Source organism: Bos grunniens, chromosome 15, assembly GCF_055505025.1.
Source record: "Bos grunniens cultivar Pamir isolate PY7600 chromosome 15, Bosgru_T2T1.0, whole genome shotgun sequence".
In the NCBI taxonomy this organism is placed as follows: Eukaryota; Metazoa; Chordata; class Mammalia; order Artiodactyla; family Bovidae; genus Bos; species Bos grunniens.
In genome coordinates, this window is record NC_141179.1 from 30,427,154 (window position 1) to 30,452,635 (window position 25,482).

At 49.3% G+C, this 25,482-nt stretch overlaps 2 protein-coding genes across 2 annotated transcripts; one reads left to right on the forward strand and one right to left on the reverse strand.

The window, feature by feature from the left end:
• The first annotated feature begins 18,859 nt into the window (after positions 1-18,859).
• On the forward strand, positions 18,860-21,655 carry RNF26 (ring finger protein 26). The gene has a single exon (XM_086339666.1). It carries the CDS (start codon positions 19,429-19,431, stop codon positions 20,728-20,730), a length of 1,302 nt encoding a protein of 433 aa, XP_086195792.1. The 5' UTR covers positions 18,860-19,428; the 3' UTR covers positions 20,731-21,655.
• A 1,835-nt stretch (positions 21,656-23,490) lies between these two features.
• Positions 23,491-25,438, reverse strand: C1QTNF5 (C1q and TNF related 5). The gene is made up of 3 exons (XM_086339681.1): positions 25,263-25,438; positions 24,726-24,982; positions 23,491-24,382 (listed from the first exon to the last, which is right to left on the reverse strand). The coding sequence occupies exons 2-3, from the start codon at positions 24,937-24,939 to the stop codon at positions 23,865-23,867; spliced, it is 732 nt and encodes a 243-aa protein (XP_086195807.1). The 5' UTR covers positions 24,940-24,982; positions 25,263-25,438; the 3' UTR covers positions 23,491-23,864.
• Positions 25,439-25,482: the final 44 nt, after the last annotated feature.

Here is a 25,482-nt window from a genome sequence, read left to right on the forward strand (position 1 = left end):
GATAAAGACAAGTTTACATCTGCAGTAAGAAAAGGCGCTATGGGGCGGAGGAGGTGGGCCAGCAATATTGGCAATGACTGAGGCTGGGGAATCCCCCCTCCCTGGCCTGGCCTAAAAATAGGGTTCAGTCTGAGTCTTTGGAGGGGAGGTAGGAGAATTTTTTCCAGTGTCGGGGGCTCTGAGCTGGGAGGAGACTGTGCTAAGGGAGTGAAAAAAAATGGGGTAGGAGGAGGGTGGGGGGCAGTTGCTGCTGAGGCAACCTCAGGCCAGGAAACCGGATACTGGGGGGCTGGGTGGAAAATGTTGGGGAAGAGATTGAATAGGGGGAAGCGGCCCCTGTCTTGGCCGGACGTGGTCTCACCCATGTCCTTCGCACCTGACTCCAGGCAGGAAGGAGGTGCGGCCTGGACTGAGCTGCGCCCCAGAAATGCCATGGGAGAGGAGGAGGGTGACTTGTGCTGGTGGTGGTGGGTGGGACAGGGGGAGATGGGAGGGGCTATTTTTAAACTTGGAGAAACCGTCAGTGAGTTCATCTCCACCCTGAGTGCTGAAGGAGGCAAAGGCCCCATTGTACAGGGGTCCAGAGAAGGGGCGGGGGAGGGGAGGTGGTGGCACAATGACCGGGATTATATCAGAGCCAGCGAGGGAGAGGAGGGCGCGGGAGGGGGGCGTCTCCATCACAGCTGGCCTACTGAACTCCGGGGTCGAGCCAGGCTGGGGCTGGGACAGGGGGGTTTTCCCACTCTCACAGAAGCCCCCTCTTGGGGAGGTGGGATCTGTCTCTGGCATCCGGTGTCGCATCCTGGGGAGGGGGCTGTGGGTGGGATTCCCACAGCCTGGCTTTCCCAGGGACACTGCAGGGTCCGTTCCCAGGCTCCCAGCATTCCAGGGACTCCCCTGGGAGCTGCCGGCCTCTCCTCTCAGCCCCTTCCCTGCTAAGGAGGTGGGGGGAGAGTGGGAAAAGAGGATGTGGCCACATGGGGACTCTTCCTGGGGATTAGGGACCCAGAAACCAGAGGGAGGGTTCGCAGTGAGTGCGGTGTGCAGAGGGGGACCCATCCCTCCCGTCCTAATCCCCAGCCCTGTTGAGCCTTCCCCTGGGCCTGGACTGTCCCCTCTAGTCCTCTCCGACCCCAGGGCCCTCTCCACGTGGGCTGCCCTCCAGCACCCCAGGCCTCAGCCCAGGGGATCCCAGGTCCTGCCCGGGGAAGGCGGGGCATCCGGCTGAGCTTGCCCCAATCCAAACATTACCATAAATGCTCAGGCTGCAGTGGGCCGGGGAGGGGCTCGGGCAGGGGACCGTGGGGGCTCTCCGGAAGCCCCGAATCCGGTCTCCAGGCCTTTCCCAGCGAGGACCGGTAGAGGTGATTCAGTCTCTGCTTTGGGAAACGGAGGGGGAACTGAGTTGAGGGTGGGAATCGGGTAGAGTTTGGGGAGAGAGCCAGACGGCATGGGGAGTCCCTGAGCACTGCCTCCCGGGGTCGCAGTGACCTCTGACGGAGGGGAGGGGAGGGGAGGATGATCCAGCCAGGATTTCTGCTCGGGCAGGGCTGGGGGCTCCTGTCAGCTGTGATAAAGGATTGTCTCGCTTCTGGTCCTGGGTCTGTGCTCTCTGGCCTCTGAGGACCCAAACGTCTTCCCACTTCTTCCTCCCATCCTAAATTTGGAGAACAGAGCGAGCTGGGGGCAGGGAGGAGGGCAAAGAGCCGGACGCTGAGAGCCTATATCTCTCCCCCTCGGGGAAGTTCACATCCGCTCCCCAAAATACCACCACCCATGAGGAGGAGTGTCCCCAGAGAGCTGTTTAAATTTTGACTTTGAGTTGTCCCTGAGGAAGGGCCAGCTAATCTACCCGAGAGGAGCCTGTAGGAAGCCTAGTGATCCCAGATTCTGCTACACCCCTGGAGACATCCAGAGCTATGAACAACCCAGGGGGAGTCCCGGAGCCGGGGAGCCTTGTTCCACTGCACGCTGGCAGGGCCTGTGACCCCTTCTGGAGTTGCCACAGCTGGCCTTGGAGGCTGCCAGAGAGGTGGGGGGAAGGGAACAGCAAGCTGAGGGGAGAGGGACACTGAACCCTGTTTCCCGGACCCACATCCCAGGGCCCACGGCCTCAAGGGAACTTGAAAAGCGGAGAGAACACAGGATTTGGAGTCAGAGAAAATCCCCAGACCAGGTCAGACTGGGCCTGCGTTCTCCCTGGCACCTTCCTTCGATGTCCCAATCACATTGGAAAGAGCTAGTCCAACTTTGGTCCCCAGTGTGAGCAAGCACATGTGCTCAGTCCCTTCAGCAGTGTCTGACCCTTTGCGACCCCATGGACTGCAGCCTCCAAGCTCCTCAGTCCTTGGGATTCTCCAGGCGAGAATACTGGAGTGGGTTGCCATGCCCTCCTCCAGGAGATTCCTAACCCAGGGATCGAACCCACATCTCCTGCATTGTAGGTGGATTCTTTTACCAATGGAGCCACCACAGAAGCGGCTTATCTCCAATACCCGGCTGTAAACTCAACGAAGGAATTGGTGGCTTTGAGATCTCCCTGCCACTTAATTAACTAATCTTGGGCGGGTGGCCAAACCAGTGACTGTTGAGAAGGGACATGGCAGTGCTCAGAATGAGAGAAGAAGCTAGTCATAGCTAATATTTTCACAGGGCTGTATAACTCAGCCCATGACTTAAGGGTCATTTTCATTGCTAATGTTTATCTTGATCTTTGCAACAAAAAATGAGGAAACTGAAGTGAAAAGAGTTACATGACCTAAAGTCGCATAGCCTGTGAGTAATGGAGCTACATTGTTTTCAGTGTGGTAAAATACGCATAACCTAAAACTTACCCTTTTAACCACTTTAAGTGTACAAGTCAGTGGCATCAAATATGCTCACAATGTTATGCACTCATCACCATTTCCTAGTTTCAGAACTTTCTGATCACTCCAAGGAACTAAAATTTGAACCAAGATTGATCCAACTCCCAAATATGGGCCCCCTACCTGTGATAATTTACAGCTGGATTAAGTAAACACATCATAGAAAAGAAAGCAACAGATTGAATACCAACGAATTATGTGGTATAAACAGGAAATGCAACGGGGATTCAGAAGAGGGAACATCTACGGAAGGTGCCTGCACTAGCCAGGAAAGCCTTTTTGGAAATGTGGCGGCTCCAGCGAAAAGTCAAGTTTAGATAGGGGAGGAATGAGGCTAGATCATTCCAAGCAGAGCAAATGGCACAGACAAGGAGAGGAAGGGTGAGACTGAAGAAAGGGACGCACACAGCGACAACTACTTCTTCTGTATTAAAGAGTTTCAGCATCGGCAGCTGGCTAGAAGGTCAGGCTGATGTGGGGAGGCTGGCAGACATGCACTGCTCTTTGCATAGCCAGCTCACCGCTTTCACTTTCAATGTATGTTTACTTAGAGTGTCTTGAGGAGAGCTTCAGCCACTGCTACCACCTATTGGCACCACCTTTATACAAACAGCTGGTGCTAAAATAAAGTGTTACACGGCTAACTAGAAATTCAAGAGGGTAGAGGGTGCATCCGCGTGAGAGGTTGGGCAGATGAGGTGGGGTAAAGTCATGGGGGAGGAACTTGGATCTTAAGATAGAAGAGGCAGTGGGGACCCGCTGCAAGTTCTTGAGCAATGATGTGACGAAATTGAAACAGGTTTATAAGGCTTTCTCCATCCTAAAGGAAATCATCCCAAAGGAAGTCAGTCCAGCCTAAAGGAAATCAGTCCTGAATATTCAGTTGAAGGACTGATGCTGAAGCTAAAACTCTAATACTTTCGCCACCTGATGTGAAGAAACGACTCATTGGGAAAGACCCTGATGCTGGGAAAGATTTAAGGCAGGAGGAGAAAGGGACGACAGAGGCTGAGATAGTTGGATGGCATCATGGACAGGATGGACATGAGTTTGAGTAGGCTCCGCGAGTTGGTGATGGACAGGGAGGCCTGGTGTGCTACAGTTAATGGGGTTGCAGTCAGACGACTGAGCAATTGAACTGAAGGGTTTCTCTATTTCTTCTTGCCTGAGAGCGCCCCCTGGTGCCCCTAATTTAAATTGTTCTCTCATCTCAGGGAAAGCAGGTAGAATGGGGGGATGGAAAAACAGAATTGATCAGTTGGAGAAGCCAGAGTCTTAGGCTTCATCTCAATTCATCCTGAGTGATGCCAACACTGCGGTACAAATAGAGGTGACATGTGGACAGAGAGGGTTTGCTTTGAAGGAAAAGGGCATTGTGGCAGCTCCCTTCTCTGTCTCATCATTGAACTAGGATGTCGTGTGTCAGAGACTAAGCTTGGGGGCGGAGGGTGGGATCATAATTAAGACAAGGTTCATGGGCTTAAGAGGTTTGTGCTCTAGTGAGGGAAGGTGTGCTCGGTTGCTTCAGTCATGTCCGACTCTTTGTGACCCCATGAACTGTAGCCTGCCAAGCTCCTCTGTTTACAGGATTTCACCAGGCAAGAATACTGGAGTGGGTTGCCATGCCCTCCTCCAGGGGATCTTCCTGACCCAGGGATCAAACCTGCCTCTCTTGCACTGCAGGCATATTTGTGAACGCTGAGCCACTGGAGAAGCCCTACTGAGGGGACTGACAAGTAAACACTTAGAATATAATGTGCAAGTACTAGGGTGCACAAATGCAGACAAACAGTTACTTAACTCAACCTTAGGTGGCCAAGGAAGGCTTCCTGGAAGAGCTGACGCCTAGCTTCATTTTAAGGGATAATGGCAAGTAGCCGGGTAAATAGGGTATGGTAGCATCCTCTGGAAACTCCTATGGACAGAGGAGCCTGGTAGGCTGCAGTCCATGGGGTCGCTAAGAGTCGGACACGCCTGAGCGACTTCACTTTCACTTTTCACTTTCATGCATTGGAGAAGGAAATGGCAAGCCGCTCCAGTGTTCTTGCCTGGAGAATCCCAGGGACGGTGGAGCCTGATGGGCTGCCGTCTATGGGGTCGCACAGAATCGGACACGACTGAAGCGACTTCGAAGCAGCAGCATCCTCTGTGTAGGAGACGGCTAGTGGTTGGTTCATATCCTGCAAGGGAGGAATGAATTTAGTGAGGGATGAGGCCAGATTACAGAGGATTTGTAGACCCTGATAAATGGTTTAGCACAGCAGGGTGTGTATAAACGGTTCTGAGCAGGGAAACGCCTGCCAATCAGTTTAGATCCGTCTGAGTTCAGGCACAGAGGGACAGAACCAAAGGTCTCATTTTTCTTCCTTTTTTTAACTAATTAATTAGGCTGTGCCAGGTCTTAATTGCCTCATGCGAGATCTTCATTGCCAAATGCGGGATCTTTTTTTTTTTTTTTTTTAGTTGCATCATGCAGGATCTTTTAAAATTGCAGCTTGTGGGATCTAGCTCCCTGACTAGGGATCAGCCTTCCTGCATTGGGAGTGTGGATGGAGTCTTAGCTACTGGACCACCAGGGAAGTCCCCCCAAAAGTTCCACTTTCTAAGGTCCTGTCTCCCTTCCCAGATCTGTCCTGTCTCTTGGGTGACTGAGGTTGGAAACATCCAGCCGCTTCTGGGGAGGCTGCTGCTTACCTGGGTTATACCTGCTGTACCTGGGGTATGGCCTTATTTTAACTTTGAACATGCCAATCCATCTGATCATAAAAGCTTCACACTAGAATAAAACATAAGCTTGGGAGGAATCTGGTCCCTTATGTCACCCACCATGACTGAGATTCTCTTGGCAGACTTCTCTCCCTACCACATTTGACTTGAGATGGGACACAACACTTCTGAGTCCCCTATCCACAATCCTTGAATTAACTCCACTCAGTGGAGTACTGCACAGCTCTTAAAAGGATAAGGACACTCCCTATATGTTGATATGGAATGATCACTGGAATATAATTTTATTTATTTATTTGAGGCTCATTGACATTTTTATTAAGGTATGGTTGGTGTGGAATATAGTACTAAATTTAAAAGCTTGAGATTCCTCAAGGTGAAGGAACACGTGGTCTTTCCAGGTCTAATGGGAGACGGAGCGGGGGTGGGAGATGGGGGCACTGGGGGAGTTCATTCAAGTCTCAGCGTTCCTCTCTCCTGAAGTCTTTGAATCCTTTTCTCTATCTGATGCCGAAGTGTTACTGGCCTCCCAGTGTCACTTTGCACAGAGGAGTGTCCAGAACATTAGTTAAAACAGCAAGCTGCAGAAGCAGCTGTCATGCCTTCCTAAAGAATGCACTCAAACCCCTAACAATTAAAATAAATAAATAAATAAATAAATAAAATAAAAGCTTGATATACAGTGCTATATGTAGAATGTTACCTTTTGTATAAAAATAGATAAATATTTTTATATGATCAACATCTATTTGTACTTTCAAATAGAAGTAATTAAAGGACCAAAACCTCCAATACTTGTGTGGCCAGGTCAGATATAAATGAAGGTTCACATATTGTATGTCAAGCTGTTTGAATTATTTGAAGGATGCTGCTGCTGCTGCTGCTAAGTCACATCAGTCGTGTCCGACTCTGTGCAACCCCACAGACGGCAGCCCACCAGGCTCCTCTGTCCCTAAGATTCTCCAGGCAAGAACAATATGAAGGCTAGCTAACTCTTAAACATGCTCTGCCCTCTTACCTTGACAAATAACCTTTCTAATGACAAAATTAAAAGATATGTAATGGCACAGTTTTTGTATGACTTAAAGTCAGCAAAATATTCAAGATAATTTAACTTAATTTTCATTGCCCATGCCTGGGTGTCCTCAAGAAGGGCCAGCAATGTTTGGATGGATAATAAAGTCACATGCAACTCATAAGTTATTATATAATATTCCATTAAATAAAATGTTCTTGTCTTCATTTTGGCAAAATACCTAATTACTTTGTATAATAAAAATCTCATAATGCATATTCTATTGCTAGGAATGCCAAGTTAATTTACTTTTCTTGGGTTGCTGTTTTTAGCTGTTTAAAAAATAAATTTCAATTTAGAGAAACATTGCTCCAAACTGAAAGTATTACTAACAATTTTACAGCAATACTTGGATTCAGAACTGATTCATAAATTTTGCACCTCACATTTAAACATTATAAAGGAGCCACAGATAATAAATATTTTATCCCTGAAAATACTTTTTCATCATGTACGTCTTTATCATAATAATTTTCAACAGCCTTTAAAGCAATATCTAGATCCATTTGGTGTTTACATTTTACTGTTTGCAAATTATTCAATGCTGAGCTCTTATTTAAAAAAAAACTCCAGAGTACTATTTTGTTACATTTCTTAAAATCTCTCTGCAATTGAAGCTGTAATTTGAACTTGGCCAGAAGTTAGTCTCAAGAGAAATTAGTTTGGGGATTATCTGCATGTGAGTCTTTTCCTTTATGCCCTTGCAAACATTTTTATTTCCTTGTTTTAGCTTCGCTTTTTATATATTTAATTTTATTTTGAATTAATTTCAAACATTCAGAAAGTTTGCAGAGATAGTGTAGACTCCCTGAATACTCTTAGAATCATGATGATTACTAATGTTTTGCCACAGATTTTGCTTTTTCCTTTTTTTCCCAAGCTACCTGGCTTGTGGGATCTTAGTCCCTCCACCAAGGATTTGAACCCACACTCTCAGCAGTGAAAACTCAGAGTCCTAACCACTGCACCACCAGGGAATTCCCCAGATTTTGCTTTTTTTATTCTTTCTAAATTAAAATTTATATTAAATTTTAACTAAAATTATTTATTTGATGTGTGTACATATGTATAATTATTCTAAATCATGAAAGTAGATTGCATGCAGTGTGCTCGTAGGTCCCTTTATACTTCAATATTTCCTGAGAAGAAGGATATTGTCCCATATAATCACAATACAGTTATCCAATTTAGAAGATTCAAATTGATACAAAACATTAGTCTATAATCCATATTCCAGTTTGACAAGAGTCCCAAACGTCCACCGTGGTGTTGGTCTTTTCCCTGTGGAATAGGATGCAGTCCAGGTTTCTCTGTTGTCTTTAGTCTTCAGGTCTCGTTATTTCCCTATAATCTGCAACGGTTCCTAAGACGTTGCCTTCATATTTGTCAATCCGGATTTGTCTGGTGTAATCTTGTCCATGAAGTAGGGTTATGTAACCCAGGCTGAAATACTATGTAAGTAATACATACGTTAGCATCCCGTAATGGTTCTGGTCTGAACCAATTTTTCCCATGATGGTTTTATTTATTATGATTTTTTTTTTAAATTTTTGGCTACACCCCATAGCATGTGGGACTTTAGTTCCCCAGCCAGGGATTGAACCTGCACTCCCTGCATTAGAAGTGCAGCGTCTTCACCACTGGATCCCTGGGGAAGTCACTCTGATGGTTTGAAATGATAATTTTCTCCTGTCAGCCTCCCTCCTTCTGTATCAGTCAGTGCTCCATTGTAAACAAGAGCCCTCCTTTCTAATTTTTTGTTTATTTATATTCTTTGTAATATATCTGGACTCATGGACTCCTATTTTATTCAGTGGATTTTATTCCATTACGGTCCTTATTTATTTTGATGCTGAAATCAACCCAGATGTGGCCACCTTTGATCTGGCTTCTGCATCCTCTGACACAGCCACCCCCACCCCCAGTCTGCTGGACCCTGCCCCATAATTTTTGGTGCTACTTCATTTCTGGCAGAATTTTCAACCTTCTCCCTTCTCTGTCTCAGCCACTATAATCAACTCTTTTCCCCAGGAACCCTGTTTCTTTCAGTGGGGAATGGTAGAAACCAACATCTGAGCACTAGGTATGCTTCTTGCTACGAGGGTTTTATTGCTTCTAGGTTCTTTCAATGGACACACATAATCACATATACAATGTATATAGCACATCTAAGATAATATATAATATATCTAATATATATATATATTATTATTATAGAAAGCATGAGTTTATACTGGTAACTTACAATTTTGATCCAGTTTCATGGAGTTCTGTACCTTGCTTTCCTGTATTTCATATTTATGTCTCCCTTTTTCCAAACGAAGAACTCTGGCTCCCAACAATATTTCAAAATTGTCTTATACTATAAAAAGTAAGCCTAGTAAAGTGAGTTCAAGAGGTCTCTACTTCCCCCAGGCTGAGGGTGTATGGTGTGGTGTCCAGTCGTCCAGTCATGTCCGACTCTTTGTGACCCCACGGACTGCAGCCCACCAGGCTCTTCGGCCATGGGATTCTCCAGGCAAGAACACTGGCGTGGATTGCCATTCCCTTCTCCAGAGGATCTTCCTGACCCACGGACGGAACCTGGGTCTCCTGCATTGCAGGCAGATTCTTTACCGTCGGAGACACAGGGTATACTTCCCTCCTTGCTATGTGGTTATATCACTCATATGAAATTCAGCTGGGTTCATTTGTTTCTGTTTGCATTCAGTTTGTTTTTCCCTCATATTTTAATTTAGTTTAATATTTTAAGTGTGTAGGAGATTAACAGCCTTCTAAAAGTCAAAATGACACCAGAGGATTCCCTGGCGGTCCAGTGGTTAGGACTTGGCGCTCTCACTGCTGTGGTCCAAGAACTAAGATTCCACGATCCATACAGGCGGGGCCAAAAACAATTTCCAGTATTTTGCAATTATAAATAATGTGACAATAAATTTTCTTTTTGTTGAAAATGTCTTAACAGTACATTCCTAGAGGTGGATTTCTGGGTCAAAGGGTAAAATCATAGGTGGGGTTTTTTGTTTGTTTCTTTAATTGTGATTTTAAAAATTTGTAAAATTTAACTCCTTTGCCATTTTTAAGCATACAGTTCAGTAGTGGTGAGTGCTGTGTTATACTCAGTCTCTTCAGTCGTGTCTGACTCTTTGCGACCCCATGGACTGTAGCCCACCAGCTTCTCTTTCCAGGGGATTTTCCAGGCAAGAATACTGGAGAGGGTTGCCATGCCCTCCTCCAAGGGATTTTCACGACCCAGGAATCGAACCCGTGTCTCTTATGTCCCCTGCATTGCAGGCAGAGAAGCCTGGGAAATGGCAAATTAAAACAGTGAGATGCAATACACACCTATTGGAATAGCTGAAGTTCAAAAACACGGGCAGGACCAAGTGCTGGAGAGCATGTGGAGTGATGGGAACTCTCATTCATTTCTGATGGGAATGCAAAATGGCACAGCCACTTTGGAAAACAGTTTGGAAGTTTATTATAAAGTGAAACATACCTTTACTATAAGATCCATTAATCACTCTCCTTGGTATTCACCCAAGGAGAATTGAAAACTTAGTTCTACACAAAACCTCCACATGGATGTTTATAGCAGATTTATTCATAATTGTCAAAACTTGGAAGCAATTGTGATGTACTTTAATAGGAGAATGGATAAACAAACTGGTAGCTGCATCCATACAATGGAATATTATGCAGGGATTAAAAAGAAGTGGGCTATCAAGTCACAAAAGGACATGGAGGAAGCCTGAATGTTTATTGCTAAGAAGATAATTTGAAAAGGCTACATACTGCATGATTCCAGTGATATGACATTCTGGAAAAGGCAAAACGAAGAAGATGGCAAAAAGATCAGTGATGGCCACAAAGTGGGGCTGGAGGGGAGGCAGGAAATGGTCATCCCTGTGGAGCACAGGGGATTTTTAGGGCAGGGAAAATACTTTGCATGATATTGTAATGGTAGACCATGGTATAATACATCTGTCAAAACCCATAGGATCTACAGCACATTTCAGGGTTTTTTTAGTATTTATTATTTTTATTTATTTATTTGGCTGTGCTGGGTCTTCCTTGCGGCATGTGGGATCTTTAGCTGTGGCATTTGGAATCTATTTCCCTGACCAGGTATAAAACTCCACCCGCTGCATTGGGAGCTTGGAGTCTTAGCCACTGGACTACCAGGGAAGTCCCTATAGGATGTACCGCATTAAAAGAGAACACTAATGTAAACTATGGACTTCAGTTAGTAATAACAATGTATTAGTATTAGCTCATCAATTGTGAAAAAACAAAGAAACTCAAACAGTCAAACTTAGGTTTAGATTTGTTAAACTTTTGTCAATATTACTAAGAAACAGTCCCTCTCAAATATCTGTGGGTAGCACACATTCAAGAATAATTTCATTTTCCACTTGGGACCATGTGGAAACTATTTGAGAGATTTCTGTTGTTTTGCTTAACTCTTCAAGCTCTTTTAGTATCATGTGTTAATTAAGTCTACTTGTTTTAATAGCATTTAGCCAATATTCTCATCATGTGTCCAAGAGTGTTGTAAAGTCAAATGTGATATGTGTTTTCCTAAGATATTTCATCTTTGGGAAGATCCAGAAATATAATCTTTTTAATGTTCCAAAGAAAGCCATGATGATCACAGTTGAGGTCAGGTCATAGTAACAAATAACTATGTGCCATACATGGCATATGGCACAAAAAATGTTTCTGGATTTTCAGTGGAAAAAATGACCTTGTTCATCTTTATTTTTACTAACCGTGTCAATTGCATTATCAACTTACCTTCAACATCCTTTTAAATCAATGCCTAAAATCGTAAGTTGCTTTTCTTCAGTCCTTCCCATAAATCAGAACAGGACTAAAGCCAATAAAATCGCGAGTATTTTTCATCTAGACTCATATATAGACAAATTTTAAAAAATATGAATTAATATTACAAATGTTCCTCAGCCACTATTGCACATACCACATTAATTTCTGAGTACTTCTGGAACCACAAATTGGAACAGGAGGAAAAGCAAGAGGATTTGACTAGTTAATGTATTTCTTTTCTTCCCTAAGTGCTTCAGTGGCTGAAATCCTCCCCTGGCACAAACTATAGAACTTTGTGGCATTTGGATACAGTCACCTCATGTTTCCAGGACATGGGTTATGAGATGTGAAGTGCTTCTCTGGGCCTGAACAGTGTTATTACTAGAGCCGATGTTTAGGGTTTGGGTTCTCCTGTACCAGTGCCAAGCCTCGGATGCCGATTGAGAGAGGAAAACAATTTTCAGTGTGTTTGTGATTTATGGGGCTTAGGGTGTTACTCAAAGGGAACACGGTGGAGGGGTCAGGGTGAAAGCAAACTGTGGGGCCCTGTACCCAGTTCAGAGGAGTGGAGCCCTGTACCCAGGTCAGAAGTGTGGGGCCCTGTACCCAGGTCACAGGACAGACATCTCTGCAACTGATGGAGCCCTGTATCTACTGCTGCCATAAGCCTTCGGATCTAAACTAGCCAGTTCCCTGACCCCATATTAGGTAAAATACCCACCCAATGCATCCTAAAAAGTGAAAGTGTTAGTTGCTCACTGGTGTCTGACTCTTTGTGATCTCATGAACTGTAGCCCGCTAGGCTGCTATGTCCCTGGAATTCTCCAGGCAAGAATACCGGAGTGGGTGGGTAGCCATTCCCTTCTCCAGGGAATAGGTCAAACCTGCATCTCCTGCGGGCAGATTCTTTACCATCTGAGCCACCAGGGAAACGCCCATAGCATCTTAACCAATCACTAATGCCATGCTAGTAAAGTAATGCTCCAAATTCTCCAAGCCAGGCTTCAGCAGTACCTGAACCGTGAACTTCCTGATGTTCAAGCTGGTTTTAGAAAAGGCAGAGGAACCAGAGATCAAATTGCCAACATCTGCTGGATCATGGAAAAATCAATAGAGTTCCAGAAAAACATCTATTTCTGCTTTATTGACTATACCAAAGCCTTTGACTGTGTGGATCACAATAAACTGTGGAAAATTCTGAGCGATAGGAATACCAGACTACCTGACGTGCCTCTTGAGAAACCTATATGCAGGTCAGGAAGCAACAGTTAGAACTGGACATGGAACAACAGACTGGTTCCAAATAGGAAAAGGAGTATGTCAAGGCTGTATATTGTGACCCTGCTTATTTAACTTCTATGCAGAGTACATCATGAGAAACGCTGGACTGGAAGAAACACAAGCTGGAATCAAGATTGCCGGGAGAAATCTCAATAACCTCAGATATGCAGATGACACCACCCTTATGGCAGAGAGTGAAGAGGAACTAAAAAGCCTCTTGATGAAAGTGAAAGAGGAGAGTGAAAAAGTTGGCTTAAAGCTCAACATTCAGAAAATGAAGATCATGGCATCTGGTCTCATCACTTCATGGGAAATAGATGGGGAAACAGTGGAAACAGTGTCAGACTTTATTTTTTTGGGCTCCAAAATCACTGCAGATGGTGACTGTAGCCATGAAATTAAAAGACGCTTACTCCTTGGAAGGAAAGTTATGACCAACCTAAATAGCATATTCAAAAGCAGAGACATTACTTTGCCAAAAAAGGTCCATCTAGTCAAGGCTATGGTTTTTCCAGGAGTCATGTATGGATGTGAGAGTTGGACTGTGAAGAAGGCTGAGTGCTGAAGAATTGATGCTTTTGAAGTGTGGTGTTGGAGAAGACTCTTGAGAGTCCCATGGACTGCAAGGAGATCCAACCAGTCCGTTCTGAAGGAGATCAGTCCTGGGTGTTCTTTGGAAGGAATGATGCTAAAGCTGAAACTCCAGTACTTTGGCTATCTCGTGCGAAGAGTTGACTCATTGGAAAAGACTCTGATGCTGGGAGGGATTGGGGGCAGGAGGAGAAGGGGACAACAGAGGATGAGATGGCTGGATGGCATCACTGACTCGATGGACGTGAGTTTGAGTGAACTCCGGGAGTTTGTGATGGACAGGGAGGCCTGGCGTGCTGCGATTCATGGGGTCGCAAAGAGTCGGACACGACTGAGCAACTGAACTGAACTGAACTGAATGCCACTCTTCCAGTAGGAATTTTCTCGGTCTTGAGGCTATAAAAATTGGCTACTAGTCCTTGAAAGGGGTTGGCTTTCTCTTGAGCCAGCTCTCTGTTCTAACTGCATCTCCCACTCTAATAAACTTTAGTCTCTTCTCATTCTGCCTCATACCTGGAAACTCTTTTCCAACCCACACACAGACCATGACACAAACCTTTTAGGAATGTACCTTTTCATATAGTTTGACTTTGGGTATCTGGTAAATGATTTGCATAATTAAAAAGCCAAATTAAATCAAAAAGGAGAAAAATATCAAACTCTTAAGACCATGGCAGTGATATGGATTTTACTGAACACATGATGGGGAAATAAAAGGGAGGATTATAGGAGACACATCGCCACAAAGCAAAACTCCTAAATTAGACAGTCTTTCTGGTTTCACCCCGTCTCTTCAAGCCTGAACAACCTCTAAAAACCCCCTCTGTTGTCCCAGCTCGTATCTCTCACCTAGCAGCACAAAAGCCGTGCACTTAGCACAACAGCAGAAACCAGCTGTTGTTCCAGCAGGCCCCTGAGCAGATGCCTGAGCATTTTAGATCATACCACTATATCTTCCATGACACAATTCTGCAAAGATAGAGGCATTAAGTTTTCTCCAGATCTGGTTTATTTTTTCTCAATCACTGCAACTCACACTCATAAGCAATTTGAACTTCCTCCCTAAAGTCACTTGCTGTTGGTTCTTTCTTTTTTAAATTTAATTTTATTTATCTATTTAATTAATTCTGTATTTATGTATTTCTGGCTGGGTCTTCGTTGCTGCGCAGACTTTTCTCTAGTTGTGGAGAGTGGGAGCTATTCTTTAGCTGCAGTTCATGGCCTTCTCGTTGCAGAGACTTCTCATATTGCAGAGTACAGGCTCTAGGACACATGGGCTTCAGTAGGTGCGGCTCCCAGACTCTAGAGCTCAGGCTCAATAGTTGTGGCACGTGGGCTTAGTTGCTCCGTGGCATGTAGGATCTTCCTGGATCAAGGATTGAACCCATGTCTCTTGCATTGGCAGGCAGATTATCACTGGACTACCAGGGAAGCCTGGTGTTGGCTCTTTTGACCAAGACTCTCGAGTCTTCCAGCCTCCAAATAGAAGATGGGGATTTCCCTGGTGGTCCAGTGGCTAAGGCTCCATTCTCCCAATACAGGGGCCCTGGGTTTGATCCCTGGTCAGGGAACTAGTTCGTTCCCACATGCTGCTACTAAGGCCCAGAGCAGCCAAATCAATAAATAAAAATAAACATTAAAAAATATTTTCAAATAGAGATGACCCCTGCTTTGGCAACAGTGGGTTTGAACCAGCTGTTATCTGAAACACAGTCCTGGAAGAGAAAGAAATATTATCAAGTCAGTAGAGATAGTGCTTAAGTCCAGACCACAATGATCACCTCAAAGGGAGTGTTTACAACCTCTCAGAACCAAGAAGTGCCTTTGTTTCCCCAAGCAGTGGTGGGGAGGGGGGTGTCATCCCAGCACTTCATTTGTACTGTGGTCACACGGTACTTTATATTTCTAGCATAGGAATAGAGAGCATTTTGCAGTAATTCACCCACAGTAATTTACCCATAGAATGTTGACCACAGGTAACCTCTGGCTGTCCGCTGCTGGAATGCCAGCAGAGTCAAAGGCTGTGTCTTGTTTAAGGATATCTCAGATCACAAAGGTGAGGCCTTGGTCCCAGGCTGATGGACATACTGTCTTAGAGGATCCTGCCAACTTCAAGGTCTTTCTCGGTGCAGAAAGCTGGCTGGTTAACTACCCACAGTGTAGGCACAGCAAATTTGCTGAGTTTGATTTTGGACACATTGAGTTTGAAGTACCAGTAGGCTATCCAGCAGCTGTTGAGGAAGCAGCTGGAACCTGAACTTTGAAAGACAAATTCAGGCTGAAGACATAGATTTGGGAATCATTGGGAGAGAGGGGAGGGGGCATGGTGAGCACAGAAAGAAGACAGGAGAGGGTAAGGTCCAGAGGCCAAGGGTGGAGGAAGTGGTCACTGGTGTCAAGTGCTTCAGGAAGATAGATTAAAAACACAATAGTATTCATTGGACAAGTAAAGTCTTTGAAGAGGACAGGTTATGGGTGGTGGGACCAAGTATCTTGAAGAGGAGATGGGCATTTTCGCTAAGATTTCAGATTAGGGGAAAATGAAAAACAAAACAAAACACCAGCAACAATAACCACAACAGACTGTGATATGGGCAGAAGGTTAAACAAATCTTTATATTATCTCCTTTGCATAGAGAAATGAGCATTTTGTGGCTAAAGTTTAGAGGGAATTGGGGGTAGAAACAGACTATTCTGTATATCAAACAACAATGGAGGACTTCCCTGGGGGTCCAGTGGTTAAGAATCTGCCTACCAATGTAGGGGACATGGGTTTGATCCCTGGTCCCAGAAGATCCACATGACAAGGGGCAACTAACCCCGCGAGCTGCAACTCCTAAGCCCGGGCTCCACAACTACTGAAGCCCACATGCCCTAGAGCCCATACTGGGCAACAAGAGAAGCTACCCCAATGAGAAGCCCGAGCACTGCAACTCGAGAGAGCCTGCATATAGAAATGACGATCCAGTGCAGTAGAAATAAACAAATAAATAATAACAATGGAAAGTTGGAGTCTGGTGGCTCGAGAAAGAGGGGAAATCTCAAAAGGAAGAGGAAGACAAAGGGAAAACATGTCTCAGAGAAAACATGAAGTTGGGGCCTGACAGATGTGAGAGAGAAGCTAGAGAAAAACCAGGGGAGTTTTAGAGATTGCACTATGTTCTAACCTGTACTGGGAGCCACGTGTCTCAGAAAGGTGTGCAGAATATTTCAGCCTTCAATCAGTGGTGCTTTGGGAAAGAAAGGATTCAGGCAGTGTCCAGGGTGGGGTGATGGAGACAGTTTAAGAAGAAGTCCAGGCCAGAGTGGAGGTGAAGAGTTTAATGTGCCAACTAAAAACTGTCACTAGCCACCAGTCACTGAACTTTGACATACCCTGAAGGGAATTCAGAACCAAGAGCAGGAATGAGGCACTCTGTGCTCTGGGAAAAACAGGCAGAACAGGCCTTCAGACAGTTATTTTCAGGAGATTTTATGAACCCAAATTCTTGTACCTTCTTATATCTAAAAAAGCACTACAATCATTAATGGAGACATCTGCTTCTCAGGACTAGCAGCAAACTTCCTGTGACCAGCAGCAGCCTTCTGTAAAAACATGTGTGAAAAGATTGCACGTCTGCCCAATTACCTACCAAAATTACAAATATATATTCACCTCCCCTCTTACGTCTTCTGAGCAGTCCCTCAGAACTATCTGAGAGACTGTCTGCTGGCCTATAGTCCTCGTTTTACTCTAAGTAAAACTTAACTCACAACTTTCTTGTTGTGCATTGTTTTCAGTGGACAAATGCAAGCAGGAAATTAAAGCAATAGAGGCCAGGGGAAGGCTCAGACCCCCAAGTATCCTTGGCTTTAGTAGAGAACACCAGGCTCTCAATATATTTGGGATAGGATCTTAGATATTTTGAATATTATTTGAATATTTTTAAAAGGGATAAATTTTTGAGGCCACTACTAAGGCTGCCCAGGCAGATACCTAACTAGAGTGTTTAAGTAAACAAATGAATAGGGCCTGGGCTAGGAGTGTGAGCTATTTCCGGCCTGTGACCTCTTTTTCTTACTGACAATGAGGTAATCTCCTGAGGATGCTGAGAAAACGTGACAGAGCTTGAGGAAACAGTTTGGAAATAGCAGCTTGGGAATCCCCCATCACAATCTGTTTCCCCTTAAACTGCGTGTGAGCAGGCAGGTCTTAAACAGTTTTTGCATCCCCAGGGCATGTGTAGCAGCTCAATACACGTCGGAGTAAACGGATGAGTGGAGGAGGACAAGTGACTGAGTCTGGCTGTGGAGGTGGTGCAATCCTAAAGCCTGGTTCAGAACACTGACCACCAATCCGTACTTAAAAAAAAAATCAAGGCTGGAGGGGAAGAGAAAGAATAGCGCCCGTGGTCAGTTCAGTTCAGTTCAGTCGCTCAGTCGTGTCCAACTCTTTGCGATCCCATGAATCGCAGCACGCCAGGCCTCCCTGTCCATCACAAACTCCCGGAGTTCACTCAGACTCACGTCCATCAAGTCAGTGATGCCATCCAGCCATCTCATCCTCTGTTGTCCCCTTCTCCTCCTGCCCCCAATCCCTCCCAGCATCAGAGTCTTTTCCAATGAGTCAACTCTTCGCTCAAGGTGGCCAAAGTACTGGAGTTTCAGCTTTAGCATCATTCCTTCCACAGAAATCCCAGGGCTGATCTCCTTCAGAATGGACTGGTTGGATCTCCTTGCAGTCCAAGGGACTCTCAAGAGTCTTCTCCAACACCACAGTTCAAAGGCATCAATTCTTCGGCACTCAGCTTTCTTCACAGTCCAACTCTCACATCCATACATGACTCCTGGAAAAACCATAGCCTTGACTAGACGGGCCTTTGTTGGCAAAGTAATGTCTCTGCTTTTGAATATGCTATCTAGGTTGGTCATAACTTTTCTTCCAAGGAGTAAGCGTCTTTTAATTTCATGGCTGCAATCACCATCTGCAGTGATTTTGGGGCCCCCCAAAATAAAATCTGACACTGTTTCCACTGTTTCCCCATCTATTTCCCACAGTCCAAAGTCCTGTTCCTTTAGAATCCACCTGCCAATGCAGGAGACTCAAGAGAGGCGGGTTCGATCCCTGGTTCTAGAAGATCCCTTGGAGTAAGAAATGGCAACCCACTCCAGCATTCTTGCTTAGGAAAAATCCCATGGACAGAGAAATTTGGCAGACCACAGTCCGTGGCGTCGCAGTCTGAGACGACTGAGCCACGGCACACACACAAAGTCCTGCTCCTTTAGGGGGCGGGGCTGGGGCAATTCGCCTATGCTCTTCAATTGACCAATCCCCGCCTCAAGGGGGCGGGGATTTCAATCTGTTTCCGCCCCACCTCTGTAAAGCACTGAATGTGTTTGGGCACCGTTCAAACGGGCCAATGAACGCTCGATGTTTCCTGTGGTTGGTTCTCACCGATTGGCCAGAGTTCGTCGCCCCTCCCTCCTTGACATGCCTCTTGCCCTACCCTTTCTCACACAAGATGGCGGCGCCCAGCGGAGTAGAGGCCGCGCCTGGGGTTTGCTGAGGCTCGTTCCCTTCCCTCTTGCTCCCTTAGGCGCAAAGCGCCGCGAGCCCAGAGAACGGGGGCCGGGAGGGGACAGGGGCACCTGCGTAGCTGGACCGCGAGCCTGCGCCCAGCCTGCGCCGCCCCCACCCGGCCCCGGCCTGGCCCGATCCCTTCCGTTCCCGGTGTTCTCTCGATCTGACCCATTGCCCGGCCGTGGTACGCCACCAGCAGGCCTCCAAAGCTGAGATTTTTCCTCCAGCCCGGGATCACTTCGACTTTAGAGATGTTTGGCTTCTTTCTTCCCAAACAGACCGCCTTCAAAACCGGCAGTCCTGGACCAGCACCTGGCCCCCTTTCCCTCCCGAGACTCCACTTCTTCTAACCCAGTTTTTCCTCAGTTTCTCTCTGATTGGAGAGACGGTTCACTTCCCTTCCAGATTAATCCCTGAGCTCCCTTCCCCCCAAATATTGACAACCCTGATACCCCCCTCAGCCGGGAGCCAGACTTCTCTGGGACCAACCCCATAGCCCTATCATGGAGGCTGTGTACTTGGTAGTGAATGGGGTGGGCCTGTTGCTGGATGTGCTGACCTTGGTGTTGGACCTCAACTTCCTGCTGGTGTCCTCCCTCCTGGCTTCCTTGGCCTGGCTCCTGGCCTTCATCTACAACCTGCCACACACGGTACTGACTAGTCTTCTGCACTTGGGCCGTGGAGTCTTACTTTCACTGCTGGCCTTGATTGAAGCTATGGTCCGCTTCACCTGTGGGGGCTTGCAGGCCTTGTCTACGGTACTGTACAGCTGCTGTTCTGGCCTGGAGAGTCTAAAGCTCCTGGGGCACCTGGCCTCCCATGGGGCGCTTAGGAGCCGGGAGATCCTCCACCGAGGTGTCCTCAATATGGTCTCCAATGGCCATGCTTTGCTGCGTCAGATCTGTGACGTCTGTGCCATCACCATGAGCCTGGTGGCCTACGTGATCAATAGCCTGGTCAACATCTGCCTCATTGGCACTCAGAACTTCTTCTCCCTTGTGCTGGCCCTGTGGGATGCAGTGATGGGACCACTGTGGAGGATGACAGATGTAGTGGCTGCCTTCCTAGCCCACATTTCCAGCAGTGCTGTGGCCATGTCCATTCTTCTCTGGACCCCCTGCCAGCTAGTGCTGGAGCTCTTGGCCTCAGCTGCCCGCCTCCTGGGCAGCTTTGTGCTTGTCAATCTCACTGGCCTGGTGCTGCTGGCTTGCGTGCTGGCAGTGACAGTGACTCTGTTGCACCCAGACCTCACCCTGAGGCTGGCCACCCGGGCGCTCAGTCAGCTCCATGCCCGGCCATCCTACCACCGGCTCAGAGAGGATGTTGTGAGGCTCTCTCGGCTAGTTCTGGGCTTGGAGGCCTGGCGCCGAGTCTGGAGCCGTAGCCTGCAGCTGGCGAGCTGGCCAAACCGGGGAGGGGCCCCTGGAGCCCCGCAGGGTGGCCCTAGGAGGCTGCCCTCAGCCAGGACATGGCGACAGGATGCTCTTCCTGAAGCTGGGCCCCGATCGGAGGCAGAAGAAGAGGAGGTCAGGATGGCCAGAGTGACGGCTGCCCGGGGCCGGGAGAGGCTCAACGAGGAGGAGTCTGTAGCTGGGCAGGACCCGTGGAAATTGCTGAAGGAGCAGGAGGAGCGGAAGAAGTGTGTCATCTGCCAGGACCAGAGCAAGACAGTGCTGCTTCTGCCTTGTCGGCACCTGTGCCTGTGCCAGGCCTGCACTGAGATCCTGATGCGCCACCCCGTCTACCACCGCAACTGCCCACTGTGCCGTCGGGGCATCCTGCAGACCCTCAATGTCTACCTCTGAAGGTTTCCTCCCTCCCTCCTGCCCACCCCTCCATGCTCCACGCAGCCACCTGCGCTCAGACAGCGTTCACACCTGATCTCTGGGTCCCGGCCTGCATCCCCTGCTGCCCCGACAGTCATCGTGCTGAGTCTCTAAGCTGCATCTCCAGGACTTTGAAATGGGAAACCCTGGAAGACTGTGACTTGGGTAGGGGCAGGGTAACAGCTTTTCCTTACCCTGTGTGTCCTGTGATGCCGAGGGTGGTGAGGGTGTCATTCTGCAAGGCCCTGGAGACTGTTCACTGTGGACTCCCCTCCAGCCAGGGCCCACCCTGATGTCAGCGGTGGGGACTCCCCCTGCTTCGCTTCTGGTTTTTCTGTTGCGGATTTGTAGGTTCTCTCCCTGCACCTTCCCCACTTCCTTCCCAGCTTCTTCAGCCATGCACATCAATGTCATTTGGGTATTTTGGCAATTCAAGGGCCTTAGAATTATCTTGAACATTTGCTTTCAGCTGGAGCTGCTATGCTCTGGCAGGCTTTGGGGGTAGTATCTCTCAGGTGCCCTTTGAGCTGCTTCTACCTGTTGTGATCTTACAAGGCTCCCTCCTTACCTGACCCAACAGCTGGGATCAAGAATTACCCCCCAGGTGTGTGTGTATATGTGTATGTTTGCACCTGGCTTTGGGACCATGTACCCTCTGATACCCGGCATCACTGGGAACCTCAGGAGGGATAACCAGATTTCTGTTCCTCTTCCTTTCACTCCCCACATCACAGAGAGAAAAATGGCATTCCCCTTCTGTCCGTCTCTCCCTGCCACTGGGGAGGGCAGACTGTGCACATTTCACTAGAGTCCAAATACAGAAGAAGCCGGGGCTGAGGGGCATGCAGCTCCCTGAGGGGTCCGTCTGGCCCAGGATTCAATGAATAAAGTTGTGTTACAGCTCTGATGGCCTCTGCGTGCATCTTCGCACGGGTGAACGGTTAGTTATGCTAATGGATGCTGCAGCAGGGTCTTTCAGTCCCAAGTGTAGTTGATGGGGGAACTGGCAGGGGAAGAGCTGGATAGGGTGCCTTGGGGAGAGCCCGTGCCCTGTGTGGCTAGATTTGCTTTTACCTTCTCCAATTTGTGCCCTCTCATATGCATGGCTTTTGGAAAGCTATCCCTATCTTTTCCAGGCTTCCCTGGTGGCTCAGTCAATAAAGAATCTGCCTGCAGTGTGAGAGACCTGTAGGGTTTGATCCCTGGGTTGGGGAGATCCCCCGGAGAAGGGCATGGCAACCCACTCCAGTATTCTGTCCTGAATCCCCATGGACAGAGGAGCCTGGCGGGCTACAGTCCATGGGGTCTCAAAGAGTCGGACACGATTGAGCGACTAAGCATAGCCCTATCTTTTCCATTTTGCCAGAATTGAGCCCTCGGAAAGAGGAATGTGAACTTACCCATTGAGCAAGTTTTTCCTCTAGTGCCACTCTTTCCAGGAGAGAACTTGGGGTTCCTGCTGCCTGGAGTCCGATCTATCCTGAGATCCCTGAAGGAGTTGGTGCTTGTCTTTGTGTCTCTTGGCAGAGAGTGGCGCTATGATGGGCTGGAGCATAGCTGCGGGGCCTCTTCTTGGAGAGCTGGGAGGCCTGCCTCTAGCTCATTTAATGGGCCCAGTCCCCATTGGTTATATCAATCCTCACATGACCTGCAAAGGGGTGGGGGGGGGGGCGCGGGACACTACCCCATAATTGTATGTTAAATGTAGGAGCGTAATGCCAGGGACAGCCTTCTGGAAGGAGGGGAGGGGGGAAAGGGGTAGGTCAGGAGGAAACGCTGAGGAGAGGCCCCTCCACTTTTGTGTTGAGAGCCTGAGCTGATGTGGGCCTGGCAAGCCCAGCTTTGTTAGTCCTTGGGTTAGGGGCGGGACAAGGCAGGGAGACTTGAAGGGGCTCTGCGGCTAGCCTCAGACTTAGTGGCCCGGCCTAGCACAGTGAGGGAGCATTCCCCACATCCACCTTGGAGTGGAGAGGCCTGAGGAAGGGCTTTTCTGCCCCCCTTCCCCCAACCCTGGAGGGGGAGATGACCAAAGGGAGGCTTAGTTACTTCCAGTCTCTGTTTAATGTGAGGATAAACATTTTATGAGAGAAGATAAACTTCCTGAGCTGGGAGCAAATAACCCCATTATCCCCCACCCCCATTTGGAATCCTACTGGGAGACCTCAAAACCCTTCCTCTACCTAATCGCCCTAGTAGCCAGGAGCTCAAGCTATCTAGGGTCACTGCTGCATTCTGGAACTAGGGCGCCCCCTTGTGGCAATCTCCAAAATGACATCTCTAGACAGCCAGGGACACTTCACTTCCCTGGCATTAGGGACAGAGAAATAGTGTTCCAGTCATCCAGGAAACAGGCACATAGCCAGAGCAGCCATGGGTGAAAATCCCAAGTTCCTTTTTGTTGGTCAGGGCAGGGACGTGTGTCTTGAAGCTCCAGCCAGTTCTTATGACATCTTCGAGTTAGAAAAAAGGTGTGCCTTCTTGGGAGGCCGGAGTCCCCCACCAGGACACCATCCCTAGCAGGGCGCTCCTGTTCACAAACTACACCGCTTGGGGGGCAGCTCCGTGGACTGGGCCTCTTCATCACCTGGGCCTGTTTTCTGTATCTCCTGGTCCATAGCTCCATCTAGCCTAAGAGCCCTCCCTTCTGCCTGAACACCCTCTCCCTCCACCCTGCTCCCTTGTCTCCCCATTCTCAGAATCAAAGTATCTCCACCAGTAAAGAGAGACTGAAGCCAGTAGGAGGGTTTTATTAGATTTATTGAATGATCTCTGAGAAAAAGGGCCCAGGAGCAGGAGGGATGAGGGAAGACCCAGAGAGACAGGGGACCAGAAAACGAGCACTGCACCTTGGGGTCCCGGGCCAGAGCAACTGGGGGGAACTACCGAACTCCTTTGATCTAGGGCAGAAATCCAGCCACTGCCCCATGCTGCCAGCCCTCATCTCAGCCTTGATCCCCATTCCCTGCCGGCAGCAGAACGGAGAGGCCCCCACCCCACCTCTGCAGTCATTCAGGACATTCCAGGGGGGCCAGCCCTCCCGGGTGATGGGGCCGTCGGTGTCACCTCCTCCTCCCCTAGGAGTGAGACAGCATGAGCTCACTTTGCAGTGGGCATCAAGCGAAGACAGGGGAGTTGTGCCAGTCAGAATACACTAGAAATCCAGAGAAGGTGCTGTCTGTCTTGATGCTGGCGTAGATGCCAATATAATCCCCCACGCCCACCTGTACCCACACCTGGTCTTCAGGCTCCAGCCTCACCATGGCGCCCCCGGAGAGCGAGGCTGGCTTGGGCCACCCCCCGAAGAACTGAAAGAAAGAGGCGATAGACTCGCCATTCTTGACCAGATCAAACTGCAGGCTAGCCCGGTAGACGGTGGCGTGGACGGCGAAGTAGTAGACCCCGGGCACCTGGCAGGTGAACTTGCCGGTGACGGCGTCGTAATGTCCCTGCTCGTTCACCAGCACGCGGTCGAAGGGTAGGGGCGCGTCCGACGGCGGGGGCACCCGGCTCTCAGAGCGCTTAGCGCTGAAGGCGGAGCGCGGAGGCACCGAGCACTCGCCCGCCGGCCCGGTTGCCCCCATGGGTCCCGCCTCTCCTCGCGGCCCGGGATCCCCACGCGGCCCCGGGAGGCCTGAGGGTGGGAAGGGGAGGGAAGCAGAGCGGTTAGGGTGAGCCCGCCGGGGTCCTCCCGCACCCTCCCTCAGCCTCCCAGCCGCCCCTTCCCGGCTGCGGCCGCCCTGCGCCCCAGGACCCCCATCCCCGCTTCCTGCAGGGCTCGGGGCGGATCTGAGGGTCCCAGGGGTTCCGGCTCCCGCCGCTGAGTCACTCCTCTGCGGGCTCCCCGATCTGACGGGGTCGGGCGGGGACGGGAGCGGCGCCCCCTGGCGTGAACCCCTAGCTCGGGACCCCGCGGGCAAGAGCCGGGCCGCGCTCACTGGGACGTCCCCACCGATTGCCGCCGAGGCGCCGCTTACCCGGCCTCCCGCCCTCGCCTTTCTCTCCCGGAGCCCCGGGCGCGCCATCGCGGCCGTCGCGGCCGTCGCGGCCAGGCAGGCCCTGGCTGCCGTGGTGGCCCGGCGTGCCGGGAAGGCCCGGGTGCCCCGGGCACAGGCTGGGGATCTTGTTGTCGTCCAGAGGGGCCGAGCCGGTCGCCAGGCCCAGGAGCAGCAGGGCGAGGAGCGGCCTCATGGCGCTGGCACGCGGGGCCCGGACGCCGCGGGCCTCTGGTCGTCTGTGGGCCGGGCAGGACAGGAGTCGGGACCAAGAATCCTGGGACCTGTCTCGGTCCCCACTCCCGGCGCGGCCGGCTCGGTCCCCACCCCACTGCCGTGTCCCTGAACGAGGCTGAGTGGCCGCGTGGGGAAGAAGAAGAGGGGTCCCTAGACCTGGGAACCTCTAAAGCCCCGCGCCGAGGGAAGGACAGACCGGACCTCCCTCCTCCTCCGGCCCCGGCCGGCGCCCAGTCTTTCCCACAGTCCCCTCCCCCAGCCCCATCTCCCCGCCCCACTCACGCCCCTCCCGGCGCCCGGGGCTGCTCGCTCTTCGGGGTTCTGGCTAATTCAGACCCTCCAGGTGACCCCAGCGCTGTCTTCCCTGCGCTTCTCTCCAGCCAGGCTCCCCCCGCCCCCGGTGTCTCCCTGGTCCTGGTTCGTTCCTTGCCGGCTCTGCTGTGCTCCTCCCAGACTCCAAGAGGAAACCAGTTGCTCGGGGGCCAAGAGCCCGGGCCGGGAA